Source organism: Oryctolagus cuniculus, chromosome 15 (assembly GCF_051225735.1).
Source record: "Oryctolagus cuniculus isolate XC-2025 breed Fujian yellow rabbit chromosome 15, ASM5122573v1, whole genome shotgun sequence".
NCBI lineage: Eukaryota > Metazoa > Chordata > Mammalia > Lagomorpha > Leporidae > Oryctolagus > Oryctolagus cuniculus.
This window is the reverse complement of record NC_142881.1, coordinates 66,785,019-66,800,670: the sequence shown is the minus strand read 5'-3', so window position 1 is coordinate 66,800,670 and position 15,652 is coordinate 66,785,019. Positions and strand designations below refer to the sequence as shown.

Sequence of the window (15,652 nt, the reverse complement as noted above, 5' to 3'; positions counted from 1 at the left end):
AGCCATCATCTAGTCCAACTTATTAGGGGACAAATGGGACTCATCCAAAGCAACACATCCCTGGAGGACGAAGCTGATCCATGAATCCAAGTCCCTAGGCTCTCATATTCTGAAGTGACTGGGACACAGGATACCAGCATTGAAGCCCAGAGGAGGAACCAGGTCACCCAAATTCTAGCTTAATAACCCTTTTGTCCTCAACTGCTTTACAAACATTGCCCAATCTTAGAAGTCCTAGGATACACCTATCTAATCACTGGGAAATATGGTTGACCAGAGGACAGAAGGTGAAAAAAATACAACAAAATTTCATCATGACAAGGACTATGAATTTACCTGTTGCTGTTTCCCCTTCATTTCTATCGAAGTGCCTGTCAACACTGGCCACAAGAAGCACTTTTGTTATGGGCTGAATGTTTTTGTTGTTCCAGAATTCTTATGTTGAAATTCCAATTCCAGATGCTGTGGTCTGCACAGAACTGGGCCCTTGGAAAGTAAGTAATGAGGTCATACAAGTAGAGCCCATGTGACAGGATTTAGTGTCACTGTGAGGAGAGATGTGAGAGCTTCTTACTGTCTGTTTTTCCAGGTCTGTCTCCCAAACGCCTGCCATGTTGGGACACAGCAAGAAGGTGTCCTCACCAGGCACCCAGGCATGGAGCAGGGGTTCTGGCGCGGGGGTTAAGCTTTGCTCGGGACACCTTCACCCCATACTGGAAGTGCTGGTTCAAGTCCTGGCTGCTTTGCTTCTGATCCAGCTTCCTGCAAATGTATCCTGGGATGCGGGAGATGATACTTCAAGTGCTTGGGCTCCTGCCATCCATGTGGAAGGCACAGCAGGAGTTCCTAGCTCCTGGGTTTGGCCTGGCCCAGCCCTGGCTACTGCAAGCATTTGGGGAAGAACCAGAGGGTGGGCAATATCTCCCCTCTGGCTGGCTGGCTGGCTCTTTTTCTGTCACTCTGCCTTTCAAGAAGATGAAAGTAAATAAATGAATATTTTAAAAAAAGAATCCAATCATAAGGGCACCCAGGTCTCAGAACTCCAGCTGCAAGACTGTGAGAAAGGTCTACTTCTTGAGCCAGTCAGCCTACAGTATTCAGTTACAGCAGCAAGATACTTTAAATAATATTAATTTGTGGTTTGAAGTATTAACAGTAGCTCACAAATGATTTTCCTGATGAGTTTAATGTTCATGTGTGTCTATAATTTAAACTTAAAATGCATATTTGCTTTTATTTTATGATTTAGGGGCAACTATTTTCTTTTTTTAAGGTTGACTTCATTTATTTGAAAGGCGGAGTTAGAGAGAGAGAGAGAGGGAAAGCAACCTTCCATCTGCTTGTTCATTCCTCCAAATGGCTGCAACAGCTGGAGCTTGGCCAGGCTGAAACCTGGAGCATGTAACTCCATTTGGGTCTCCCATGAAGGTAGCAGAGGCCCAAGCACGTGGGCCACCTTCTGCTGCTTTCTCAGGAGCATTAGAAGGGAGCTGGATCAGAAGTGGAGCAACCTTGAATGATGCTGGCATCACAGGCAGCAGCTTAACTCAGTGTGCCACAATGCCAGCCCCTTCTATTTCTAACTTACTGTACAAATTTAACTATTGCAAGTTTCCAATATTCAACTGATAAAATAAAGCAGTGGCAACTCTTTGGTGAATTCGTTAGGATGCCACTTGGGTCTCCTGTATGCCATATCAAAGTGCCTGGGTCTGAGTTCCAACCCTACACCCCAGGAGGCAGCAAACAGTGGAGTCCCTGCCACCTGAACAGGAGACCCAGAGTGAGTTCCCATCTCCTAGCTTCAGACTAGTCTGGCTTCAGCATTTGTGGGCATCTTAAGAGTCTAACGGGGGGCAGAAGATCTCTCTCCCTGTCTTTCTGACACACACAAAAAAATTAAAGTAAATTTTTAAAAAAGTAAAACAAAGTGGTTAGGCTTCAAGTCCTAAGCAACACATTACAATGGAAAGTTAAGACCGAGATGGGGGCCCAGCACCTTGTTAAGTAAGGCCTATGGGCCTACATCTCATCTCTTTCTACTTCTAGATAAATGAAGCAACCTTACCTTTCTCACAGGGCTTGGCACAAACTATCAAAAAAATCCCTAAAAATATAATATACCTAAAGCACCCAGCCCCGGGGCCTGGTCCCCAGGACTGTGCGCACTCATTCATCCACCCCACAAGTACCGAGGAAATCCGCACCCAGGGTCAGGCGTTACTCTATGCGTGAAGCGCAGAGGCGCTGAGGGGACCCATCACCGTCCGAGCTCGGGATCCTGGCTCACCCCAGCAATGTCGCGGAGCCCTGGGCCTCACAGGGCAGGCGCCGCGCCCCGCTGCTATTCTCACTCTCAGTCCCTAGCAGTGGGCCTGACGGCTGACCCGCCGGGGCTGTCCCAGGCCTTGGTCACTACCAGCCACAAGGGGACACCCCGCCTCCCCGGACAGGGCGGCCGCGGGCGGAGGCGCGCAGCTCTCTCCCGGCCGGCCCTTGCCCTCCGTCCTCTCGCGGCCAGCGCCCCGCGCGCTCGCCCAGGCCTGCACCCGCGCGTTCCAGAACCCTCGGAGGAGGCCGTTCCCGGAGCGGCGCTGCCCTCTGCTTCCCACCAGAGGTCGCCCTGCCACGCGAGCCCAAGCAAGCCGAGGCGGCCTCGCCGCCCGCCCCCGCAGCGCTGACATTATTTTCTTTCTCTATTTTTATCTATTAAAAAGATTTCTTCACAGCCATAACTTAGATCTCCGCACTAAAACGGGGCAACAGGAAGATATAATGGTGCATTTCATTTATGAATGACCTGTAATAAATTACTCTGAAGTGTCCCGAGTGCCAGCAGACAGACTGCTTTGTCTGCCCGCGGACCCTGTGTCGCACGCTCCCGCGGGGAGGACACGGGAGCCCCCTGCGAGGTTCCGCAGGTATCGGCGGGGGCCGGGGCGGGCGAGGGTCCCCGCGGGCCCCGGCGGCGGGGAGCGGCGGGCAAAGGATATTCGGTTCTTGTTGAGGGTTAAGGTGTGGAGCCGCGGTAACCCTGGCAACACGAGGTCGTCCCCGAGCAGGTTGTTGTCCAAGATGAGCTCCTCCAGGCTCCCGAAGGCGCTCAGTCCTCCCAGTGACCTGCGGTGACAAAGGCAACAGGAAAAATGATCCCGCACTAAATCAGGGAGGCCATTATGAGCCGAAATAAATATTTTAACCTTCCCTTTCAGGACTGGGAATAGTCTGGGCTTGGTGCCTGTCAGCAAAGTGAATGACAAGAATTAGGAGCGGGAGCCGGGGCGGGGGCGGCGGGGGAGAAGGGGCCGCTGGCACCCTCGGCATCCTTCACGCCTTGCCGACATGAAGGATGAGGGTCACTTAGTGAGTAGCCAGGATCCAAAACAAAGGGCTTCAGATACGGCCTGCAGGATAAATTTGTCAATGTCTTGTGCCTTCAGGCACCCAGCCTGGGCTGACCCTAACCTCCATTCCCAAGATAAATAACTCTGTCACCATTCACCTTCATTCCCTGGACACAAATTTAAGTTGTCATCCATCATTTCTGCCCAGAAATATCATACCCCTCTTACAATAATAAATATAACTTCAAGTATCATTTCTTAGCGGTTCTCCCCTGCACACGCGGAGGGGAAACGAACTGGCCGCCTCCCCCAACCCTCCCTCCCTCCCTCTCCTTTCACATCCTCTGACTCTCTCTCCTCCCCCTCTCTCTGCCTTTTTTCTTTACTAATCACTTAATTTGCTTCTACCCAGTTTCCCCGTGGCTGCCCCAAAAGGCAAGGCAGCTGTGGAATTACATAATCAGTCTGAGAACGCTTTGCCTCTCTTGATTTTTATTTGTTTTTTTGTTTAGGGGCGAGGGAGGGAGGTCTGGTGGGCTGGGGTGTTTGGGGGTGTTGGGTCTTCAAAGCTCCTGGCTTGAAGTTTCGTTTTAATTTATGGAAAGTGGATTTCTCACTTTATTTTTTGAAAAAAAAAAAAAAAGTGTTGACTGCAGCAGAAGAGATGTTGAGCCGGTAAATAAAAAGGCATCTGAAAGGATTAAGTCCCCAGCTCAGGGGGCAAAAAATATGTATGTATTAGAAAGGAAGAAAATAGCGTTGTTTATGCATGGAGCTGAAAGTGAACTCTTAATTTTATGGGCTCTCCGGGGTGTTGCGGCGACTGGGCAGTGGTGCACAAGTGCCTGCGCGGGTGCACACAGACGTTAATTAAAGCCAGGCGCCAGGTCGAGGCACTTGCGCAGAGACACAGACTCCCAGCTCCTGCACCTGCCAGACCCAAGAGATGTGCTGAGCTTGCACAGGCTGACAGCTGAGCTACGGTGCCGACCGGAGGGAGGACTTGCCCGGGATCCCTATAAAATGTGACGAATCAGGGAGAGTCGGCCACGCTATTTATCCATTTATGGACAGCGCTTGTGTTCCAGCGCCATGTGCTCATGGCGCAGGGTGTGCACATCTAGCGTGAGTGTGAGCCCTAGGGCCAGAGCTTCCACAAGGCACCCGCAGCTCCCTTGTGGGACCTCTGCCATGGGAGCTCCAAAATATGGAGTTGATTCTCCAAGCTGTAAAATGCATTGCAAGTAATCAAATCCACAGATTCCACTGGGCCGAGGGTTCCTCCGCCTGCACAACCCATTACAGCCAGACCTCAGGTGGCCCCACCCGTGCCCCGATACCCAGAACAGCCCTGCTCCCACAGCCAGTGCTGCCTGCCCCAGTGCAGGAGGACAAGGCAACCCCATTTGCCACTGAGAGTCTTGGGCTCCTCATATTGCATTTCCTCCCCGTCCCCCCCCCCCTTCTTCTCAGTTCTGGAAGGCAAATCACAACTTGCACATACCTGGGCAGCAAGGTTTGGGCCTTCACCCCAGCCCCACCACTTCTGTGGAGTCTGAACTTAAGCCTTTCAAAAACCGATCTGAACTGATTTGTTCTGTGCTGCTTCCTGTTCACAGGGCCTCATGGAGAATAAATAAAAGCATGAACAAGCGACTAGTAAATGCTGGTTCCTTTGTTGTCCTTCGACCTTTGATTCAGTGACTTTTCCTGAGACCCTGACCTTGAGGGAGGGCTTAGTGGGTGGGCAGAGGAACAAACTTTTTTTGCAGGGTCTTCAAACAGTTCATGGAAAACCCATGATGTGCAAAACCTACTCATGCACTGTTTTTTTGTTTGTTTGTTTGTTTTGTTTTTGCACCAAAAAACTGCTCTTTGAGTTCCATGAAGGCTGTCAAGTTCTCTCTTACAGAGGTGTGTGGAGAATCTTCAGACTCTTTGAAGTCACTTCCTCCATGGGGGTCACAAGAGGAGCTGAGGCCACCTCCCAACAGGGAACCCTATAGGGCGGCTAATAGGTCCTTTGTGCACAACATCAGTGGGGCTCTGGTCAAAGGCAACATCCAAACATCATTGTTCCCAGTGATGTTATGCAAATATTACACTCTTATCCTGAGAACCAGCAAATGGTAGGCAAACAGAAGAAAGGTCCCTCCCAAGAGTGTTTCAGGGGAGGCAGAAAACAGGATGACACAGCGTGGTGTGGGACAAAATCCCAAACAGGAGGCAGTGCCTACTACCCGTGGAGAGGTGACCCCCCCCCCCAAACACACACCCGGGAATGAGCACTGCCCAGCTCCACACAGAGCAAAACCTCAGAGAAGAGTGGGAAGATGTGCCCCAACCCCTCTGTCACCTGTCTGCTTTCAATATTCCTTTCTCCGTGCAAGGGAACCACGTTAACTCAGCAGCTGCTAATTCATACATCCCTGTTGTCATGTCAGCAATGTGATGTAGACTTGGTGATTTAATCAGATAGATTCAGAGGTGAGGAACTGGGGCCAGGAGGCAGAGAGCAGCGGAGGCAAGGGGCAGAATTTGTAGGAATCGGCTGGAGTAGGGGACAAGAAATAGACCAGGAAGATGGCTTTACTGTTTATTTCCTAAAAGCATTACTGTTACTGTTGTTATTGAGGTCCAGGAAGGAGTAGGAAAAAGAAATAATTCATGTCAATCTTCGAGTTCACACCCTACATGAGAATACCAGCTACCTGCAAATAGATCCCTGCTCTTCAGTGAAATAACAGGGCGAAAGCCTCATAAGATCCACTCAGACCTATGTGGTTTAAGGAGATGGCAATGGTGGTGACAGGAAAAACATCACGAGACTGCAAGGTCTGCTATAACCTGGTGTGTAGACAGCAAACTGCACCCTAAGAGGAGAACCCCGGCAAAGGGCTAACAGTTACCCTGGCGTCACTCACCAGCTCCCTTGGCAGGGACTGCAATGTTAGAAGCCAGAGGACAGAGCTTCACCCATGACCTGGGTACAGCCAGCTTCACAGAGATCCTCGTGCCTGGGCTGGCTGGAAGAACAGGCTTGGGAAATGCGACCGGCTCCTGGGCAGCTCTCTGCAGGCTGCCTGCCTCCTGCCTCCCCATCAGGAAGGCGGCCCTGATCTCACCCCCAGATACCAGCTCAGCCACCTTGGTCACAAGGCTGGGCCTGGGCTCCCCCAGGAGTGGCTGCGGCTGCAGGGAGAGTCCCAGTGCCTTCTCCAAAGTCACATCAAAATGACAAAACATCACAACACATTGGGCTCCAGTGGATTCAAACAGAGAGAACTTTTAAGTTTCCACTGTAATTAACCCTATCCTCGTTAAGATAATTATGATCAAGCTTCCTGTCACAGTTAATATCCCGGCATCATCGCCTGTGGCTCACACTCTGCCCTCATTAGCTTATAAAAACAGCGGCACTAAACAGGCAGCGGCTGCCTTGCCCGGGCTAGAGGGGGCTCTTGGGCAGGGCAGCGGGCCCTACAAAGGGCTGCCCCTGGGAATCCAATCCCTTCTGCTCCTGGATGGGCACAAACTCAGCCATCTTTATCCTTTCCCTGAAAATGGCCACTAACCAAAAAGGGAAGTAGTAGGACCATGAGGCAGGGCTGGTGGGCTAGGAGCACAGAAATTTCTGTATAGCAACCCCTCCTGGCCCCTTACCCAGCAAAAGACCAGTCTGCACATTTTGCCATAAAACCCACCACGCAACACTTGCAGAGCCCTGCTCCAACCCCGAGGAGACAAGCTGGGCTAGGAGTGAAACGTCTCCTCCTTCGGCTCCCACACAACCCCAGGGTGAGGGCGTGGCACCAGATGGGCAGAGGGCCACAGGGATGGTTCCCCACAGACCTCATGGCTGACATGTGCAGCCACGTGAGGCCTCAAATACAGTACCAGAAGTTGGGATGTTTGCAAACCAAACAAGCAAACATGATATTCACTAAGATTTTACCTAATTCCTCAACTACTTCTACCCAGACATCCTGATCCACATTTTCAAATGAGAAAACAGAAAGGCCGTGGAAACCCTAAAGGGCCTAACCTGTGCCACTCACATCGGTCACAGTGGGCACACCTGCAAGGGCGGCCCGAGTGAGTGCTCTTTTATTTACTCTCCAAGAGGGCCCTTTGAGCAGGAAGGAACACAGAGGTGAGTTCAGATCGGTTTTTGAAAGGCTCAAGTTCAGACTCCACGGAAGTGGTGGGGCTGCCTAGGTATGTGCAAGTTGTGATTTGCCTTCCAGAACCGAGAATAAAGAGAGGAGGAGGAGGAGGAGGAGGAGGGGGAGGAGGAAATGCAACACAACAAGTCCCAGACCCTCAGTGGCAAATGGGGCCGCCTTGGCCTGCACTGGGGCAGGCAGCGCTGGCTGTGGGAGCAGAGCTGTGCTGGGTGTTGGGGCATGGGTGGGGCCATCTGAGGTTTGGCAGGAATGGGACATGCAGGTGAGGGAACCCTAGCCAAGTGGAATCTTTGGATTTGATTACTTACAATGCATTTTACACCTCGTGAGGATCTACTCCCTGCTTTGGTACCCCCCATGGCAGAGGTCCCACAGGGGACTCTGAGCGATCTGCCTGCTCTGCCTTCCAACAAATGTGAGTTTCAGAACAGCCTTGACAGGCCAAGAAGGCTGCCAGACACACACGGAGGGCTCAGCACCTCCTTGGAAACCAACCACTCTCTAGCCATGAGCCTGGCAGTGGAAAACCAGCCAAGAGACTCCCAAGGGCAGGACAGAGAGTGGACTCAGGGCACCAGCCAAGGGCTAGAAGACCAACTTTTCTGCAAAGACCAGAATGCCTAGGGCCTCCCCCATATGTGTACTGAGCTTAGTCATCCGAGAACAGAAAGGACAGCCGTTCAGCAAGTCTGCACTTGTACACCAGCACTAGCTATTAAAATATAAACAAGGTGGGAGTCTGGCTTAGCGATTAAGATACTCCTTGGGTTGCATACATACCCTATCAGGGTGCATGGGTTTGAATCTCAACTCCAACCCCTATTCCAGCTTCCTACTAAAGTGCATGCCAGGAGGCAGCAGGTAACATTCCAATGAATTGGTCCCTGCTACCCATACGAGACACCTGGACTGAGTCTCCAGCTCATGGCTTTGACCTGGCTCAGGCCTGACCATTGCAGACAATTGGGGGCGAGGGGCGGAACCAGTGGATGGGGGGTTTCTGTCTGTCTCTTTAATAAACAAGGTAAGTAAAACATTTTTAAAACAATTACTTATTAAAATACCTCCTTACCCGTTCCTAAACAACTACAGCTCTGAGTACCCACCCTCCCTGTTACTCAGCTACACCCTGTAGCAACCCACACCCCTGCTCAGACCTCTTCACTAGGCAGCAACTAAGTGGTCAATGCTCAGGACAGCTTAGAGCCACCAGGAACCCTGCTCCAGTCATGGGCCATCTGATTGGCCACTGTGTTGCTAACTAAATAGAGCAGAAAGGGTAATCTTTTCTTGTTCCCCTGCCCATCCCACACACCAAGTCTAGTGTCTGGTACACAGTAACTTCCCCCAGAGGACACAACCAATGTCACCAGGACAAGACAGGCCATACCAGGAAACACAGTGCTAACTGGGAAAAGTGAAGGGAGAAAGATGTGGCTGCTCATGTCCAGAAAACAGTCCAGTGGACAGTCTACTCGCTTGGCCTATAAGAAGTACTACTTCTTCCTGCCATAAAACCCTTTTCATGGGGCCGGCGCCATGGCTCACTTGGTTAATCCTCCGTCTGTGGCACTGGCACCCTATATGGACACCAGGTTCTAGTCCCAGTTGCTCCTCTTCCAGTCCAGCTCTCTGCTGTGGCCCAGGAAGGCAGTAGAGGATGGCCCAAGTGCTTGGGCCCTGTACCCACATGCGAGACCAGGAAGAAGCACCTGGCTCTGGCTTCGGTTGGCACAGCACCAGCCGTGACAGCCATTTGGGGAGTGAATCAATGGAGGGAAGACCTTTCTCTCTGTCTCTCTCACTGTCTATAACTCTGTCAAATAAAAAAAAAAAAACCTCTTTTCATGTCCTATTTAAATGGCTGGGTGAACAGATAGGCAGACTATTTAATTGGCTCATTGGCTCTATGTATTTTTCTGCTATTCAGCATATAATATGTATATATATATGTATATATATGTATATATAAGATTTAGTTCACACTGTAAGTTTATCAATATGGGGATAGAAATTTCTTTAAGAAACAGAAGAGCAGGGATGGCACTGTGGAATAGTAGGATAAGCTTCTGTTTGCAGTGCCAACATCACATATGGGCGCCGGTTCATGTCCCAGCTGCTCCTCTTCCAATTCAGCTCTCTGTTAGTGCCCTGGGACAGCAGTAGAAAATGGCCCAAATGCTTGGGCCCCTGCACCTGCATGAGAGACCCCGAAGAAGCTCTTGGCTTCCGGTTTTGGATCAGCTTAGCTCTGGCAGTTTAGACTACTTGAGGAGTGAACCAACAGATAGAAGACTTTTCACTCTGTCTTTCCCTCTCTCTACCTGTAACTCTACCTCTCAAATAAATAAATAAATCTAAAAAAAAGAAGGAAATAGAAAAGCTTGTTGCTGGCACTGTGGCATAGCAAGTAAAGCCGTGGCCTGCAGCACCAGAATCCCATATGTGCACTGGTTCAAGTCCTAACTGCTCCTCTTCTGATCTGGTTCCTTGCTAATGTACCTGGGAAAGAAGTGGAAAATGGCCCAAGTGCTTGGGCTCCTGTACTCACGCAGGAGACCCAGATGAAGCTCTTGGATCCTGGCTTCTATCTGGCCCAGCCCTGGTCATCCTGGCCATTTGGGGAGTGAACCAGCAGATGGATGATATCTTTCTTTCTGTCTCTCCCTCTTTCTCTCTGTAACTCATTCAACTAAATGAATGAATGAATGAATGAAATATAAGAGCAGAGAAAGGACTCTGAGCTGTGTAAGACAGAACAGACACTGACATCAAGTGCATCACATGGGATCAAAGTTAACTCCAAAGTCCTACTGGGCCCCCATCATGGTAGAAAATCCCTGAGCTGCAGAGAATAAAATTCAACACTGATGTAAGAGATCTGAATCCAAAACTACTCAAAACAATTAAGGTAGTTACTTCAGTCTGAAGCCTTCAAATACCATACCTGAGGACACCTAGGGAATCTTTGAAATATAATACATGAAGAATTACGGAGCATGAGTACGGTGCCAGAAACCCAGAAATACGTAAAGTTCCTGATACTTGAACTGGTGAATTTATAAATTTACACATAGTGAATTCTAATTAGATAATAACTCTGAGGATCTGGGGTTTTCCTGCCTTAGGACAAAGTGAATTAATGTACCTGATAATGTTATCCTTTTTGCTTTTACCACCAGGAAGCTCAAAGCTAAATTGTGATCCAGTCTTAAAAATGTAAAACCTCATGATCTCTGTATCTGCTTCCTAACTTCATTGTCATGGCTTATAATTTTCTACAGCCTTGATATTTATCTATATATTGATTCTTTTGTTTTATTATTTCTGATTCACTAATCCAAACACTTTGTGGAATGAGGTAGACATGTAATACATCACAGGCTCTCAAACAGCAGCTTCTGCACACTAATGACAAGCTCTGTGAAAAGAGCCGTTAATGGAGACGCTTGACTAGGAGGAGAGAAGAAATATATTGTATCCAGAATTCAAAATGGCTTTGAATAAGCTTCTGAGGATGTCCTTGTGACAGGAAGGCAAAAATAGGCTAGAAGCTGACAACTTTAGATAGAGTCATCACTGGCTCAGAGGCAGAACGGAAGAAAACTGATGAATGGCTCTGGCTGCTCGAAGGCAGACTTCTAGGGACTCTGGTCCTAGACTTTTGCCAAAATGACTTATTAACGAGGTGTCCGTTACATTTATGAAAGCTGGGGCCCTAGAAGGACACTGAGAAAGACACAGGAGGGTCCAATATGGCCCTGTTGGAATCAACCAACATTTTCAGGCAATGAGATCAAAGTTCACAACGTCTAAGATAAAGATGTAAGGATAAAGTTCAACTAACCAGAAAGACCAACTTAAGAAAATCCAAAGGCAAATAAAAATTGAGAAAATATTTGCAAACTCTCTAACAGTCTAATGCACAATACAACATGGGAAGGGCTTTTGTAGAGCATTCCGGAAAAGCTGAAGTCTTGAAGGAAAAATGGTGGAAAAACGTGGACAGGAAATTCATAAGAAAATTCATCAGTGGTCGGCGCCTCAGCTCACTAGGCTAATCCTCCACCTTGTGGTGCCGGCACACTGGGTTCTAGTCCCGGTCAGGGCGCCAGATTCTGTCCCAGTTGCCCCTCTTCCAGGCCAGCTCTCTGCTGTGGCCAGGGAGTGCAGTGGAGGATGGCCCAGGTGCTTGGGCCCTGCACTCCATGGGAGACCAGGAGAAGTACCTGGCTCCCGCCATTGGATCAGCACGGTGCGCTGGCCACAGCGCGCTGGCCGCAGCGGCCATTGGAGGGTCTCTCTCTCTCTCACTGTCCACTCTGCCTGTCAAAAAAAAAAAAAAAGAAAGAAAATTCATCAGTAATGGAAATGTGCTGTCATTTGCAGCTTCCATGAGAATCTAGAATATTCAAATCAGTTAGTCATACTGTTTTCCTCCATTTTAACATAGTTTTGTCAAAAGTTCAAGACTGAAACAAGACTAATGGGGGCATACAATTGTTTGAAGCTTTCTGGATGGATCTTTATATTTAAAGACTTAAAAGTCTACCTGTTCATAAGTAATTCTAACTCCAATCAATCATTCAGTAAATATAAAAGATATGAAAGAATTTAAGTGTAAGTATATTCACTACAGTAGTATTCATGATAATGTGGCAGAAAAGCCTAAATGTCCAGTTACAGAGAAGTGATCAAATAAACCCAGCATCCGTAAAATGAAATACCAGGCAACAACTGAAAACACTACTGTATATAGTTATCTCATGAGCCAGCAAAATTCTCACGTTCTCTATTTAAGTACCTAGAATTAATTTAGAATACACTATGGTATACACACCAGGACCTCATACATGGAGATTAAGTCATACATATGTACCTTTCTTCTCTCCACACACATTTTAACTTGTGCCCTATTGTTCTGGGCATTTTCTTCCATGTTGATGCCTAACAGTCATCAAATTAGTCTTTGCTACTTTCTCTAACATCAGGGGTGGGAAATGTCCAATCAGAAGCCAACAATGGCCCATGAAAGCATTTGGTCTGGCTCTGCCAAGGCATGTACAGGTGAGACTCAAAATTCAACAAATCAACAGCAAGCTAATTTTAAGCTGATAATTTTGTTTGGAGTCCAAATGGCCCTTGCAATAAAAAGGTTCCCCACCCCTATTTCTAGTTTATAAACTGTTGTTAGTATATAATCTTGTAAGGAGAGACTTTGACAATTCTGCACTCAAAAACAACTTTAATGTATACCAATGATACATATACACACATACATACACATACACATGTACATATATCCCAGTTCCATACACACCATTAATGCCTAGGTAATGGGTTCAAGTTTTTTTGTTTGTTTTTTTACAGTTTTCTCTAGATACTACATCTTCTACCACAAGAAAGAAGATCACAGTCAGGAAATTTAGTCAACAATACATTTCAATAAAACAATACAACTCCCCAACCACAAGATGGAGAGGTTTGTGGTGAAGAGGGTACCAGGGCGATTGCCAGACAGGGGCTACCACCACAGAGGCTAACATGACCTGAATCCACTCTGTAACTCGACAGCCTTCTAAGTAACTGCACCTGGAGCTCTGTTCTAATTCCACGTGCCAGACTCAAAGAGAAACACACCTAAGGAGAACAGCTGGGCAGTGAAGCGTGTGAGCGACTGAAGACCAAAGAGGTTGCCTATCTGGAGCAGAGAAAGCTCAGTCATTCTGAAGCACTAAACCTATGACGGGATTCCAGAAGACAGAATCCGAAACAACTTAGAAATTCTGAGTTGGGAGAAGACATCTTGAAGCAGATTTCTAAAAAAGAAAAAAAGAAAGAAAGCAGGAAAGAAGGGAAGGGGAGGCGAGGGGAGGCGAGGGGAAGGGAGGGGAGGGGAGAGAAAAAGACACACACTTGTAAAATTAGAGGAGCTCTTCACCCAGGGATTGAACTGCCTTCTGAGTCACCACACATAATTGATCAAAGAGAGAATTTCTACATAGAGCAGATTACATTTGGTGATCTCTAATATTCCATCCAAGTACTATGGTTATCTGCCTGGAAAGCCATATAGTTACAGTTTAAAATGGCTTCCGAGGGTCACTTCTACCGTTCCAAAGGGTCTCTTAGGAGTCAGGAAGAAGGCGGCAGAGACTTCTAGCTCTGCCGTTCCCCACACACTACACTCTGCACCTCGTTCCTATCTGTAGCTGGGACTGGACAAGTCCTTTCCAACATTCTTCTGACCAGGAGGGCATCTCCATAATAAAAATGCACTCCTCACACTGGTCTCTTACAGCCTGTAAACCACAGATCAGACACTCAGTCTACTTACACTTTATAGTTACTGGGGAAGAAACATGAAGAAGACATAACTTGATCTTGGCATTCCAGAAATCAATAATCCAAAAAGCTGACTGAACTTACTGAATGCCAAAAGGCACGCACGTGAGACCTACTTCCACGGTGACGGCTACTCTGTGATCCCCTGAATCAGGGGAGACAAAAGATGGGCAACTGATGGAGGGAAAAAAGTTGGATTTGAAATAAGGAGGATTCATACACGAGAACGTTCTGTGGTGCCTCACGAGGATGATGGCTCCAGAAGTTGAGAGGAAAGACATGAGGACGGTAGCAGTCTGGCCCACCCTTCCCACGTCTGTCTGTCTGTCTGTCCTTTGTGTTCTAGCCAAGTCCTTGATGCAAGGGTAAGAAAGCAGGCACCCTCTCCATGAACATTAGAGATGAACGACACCTGTCTTGTCTTATTCCCATTGTTCTGCCCGTCTGGGCTGTTCTTCCTTCTCTCAGAGAATCTTTTCTGCATTTCCCCCAATCCCTGGTGACAGGGTTTGGGCCCAAGCTTCAACTATGTCTCTAAAATTATTTTGATTCACGGCTTGAGATTCTACAAAACCACACATGCACGCAAGGAGCCTGTGGCCTCAGGATCTTGTTTGTTTTTAAGAGTCTAAAGAGTGAGTTTGTTTGGCGGGTTCTATAAATGGAGGTTTTCTTTTGCTAGGGAGATGGAAGGGAGCGGACACGGTGTGCCGCAGCCGCGGTATGTGTGCACGTCGCCACGGGCTGGACTGCAGCGCCCGCTGGGGGAAAGCGCCCACAGCCACTGGGCAAACACATGTTGGGCCAAGAACACTGCTCTTCAACCCTGCGAACTGTTTGCTTGAAAGATAACAGTGTCTCTTCCACATAAGCCTTTCACCACTCTGCAGAAAGGGAATTTTTAATTCAACAGATGGCGTCTACTCATTGCAAACCAACCAGAAAAGGAGACATGTACATGGCTGGGCCTCAAGACCCTAAGAACCCATAGGGGCCCTAATCAAATACTTGCCCCCAAACCAGCTCTATGGACAGGACCCCCTGGAATGGAAGCAGGCCAGTGGCAAAAATGTGCCAGCTGCTGATTCTGTGAGGTCCTAGTTGGCTGGAAAAGGTGAAAACATGTTTTCGGTCACAGACTACAAGATAGCTTTATATCTTCTGCAGCAAAGAAGGCCCTGGGAGATACGGGGCCCTCTAAAAGCAGCTTGCTATTGGAGCCATTTTCTTCTCAAACAGCTCTGGCTCTGTGCTTTGCAAAGCCTCTCAACAACTCCATGAGGTTTGCTTTCTATTTCAAATAATGGTACATTCTGGGCCCTGAGCACAACACTGAATAACACTGGCCACCGAGAGAACACAAAGGTTTGCCTGCAAGCAGTGAGATAAACAAGAGATTTCCTGAACTAAACCAAAAGTTGCTCCTCCTTGTCTGTCTGTCTGGTTATCCAATTACTGTTCCTGGCAGAAGAACACCATTGTGGTGTTTTCACCCGGGCAAATGGTATTCTGATGGAGACGATCTTGTCCAGTCAGGAAGGTCCAACACAAACACGGTAAGCAAACAAACAAAATAGCACCAGTGAGTCTGGGGGCTTGAGCTCTGTTTTCAAGTCCTGGAGGTGGTACAAGATCTAGGAAAGATAACATTCAGAAAGATTAATTTTCTCAACTATGACACTGACATAAAAACCCCAGATCCATACACCCTGCAGACAACAGCTTGGGGCTCATGTGAGATACTGTATCTAAAAACAAACCCAGGTAAGATGATGG

General features: G+C 48.1%; 1 protein-coding gene across 3 annotated transcripts in view; it reads right to left on the bottom strand.

Moving 5' to 3' along the window:
- Positions 1 to 15,652, bottom strand: part of LRMDA (leucine rich melanocyte differentiation associated) — a 1,125,029-nt gene that overhangs the window by 498,021 nt on the left and 611,356 nt on the right. Inside the window, exon 3 of one of the 3 annotated variants that reach the window (XM_070057892.2) lies at positions 2,994 to 3,120. The exons of the other annotated variants lie outside the window; for them this stretch is intronic. Within the exon in view, the coding sequence (XP_069913993.1) occupies positions 2,994 to 3,120 (127 nt within the window). The remainder of the gene's footprint in view (positions 1 to 2,993; positions 3,121 to 15,652) is intronic. 3 annotated transcript variants of the gene reach the window in all.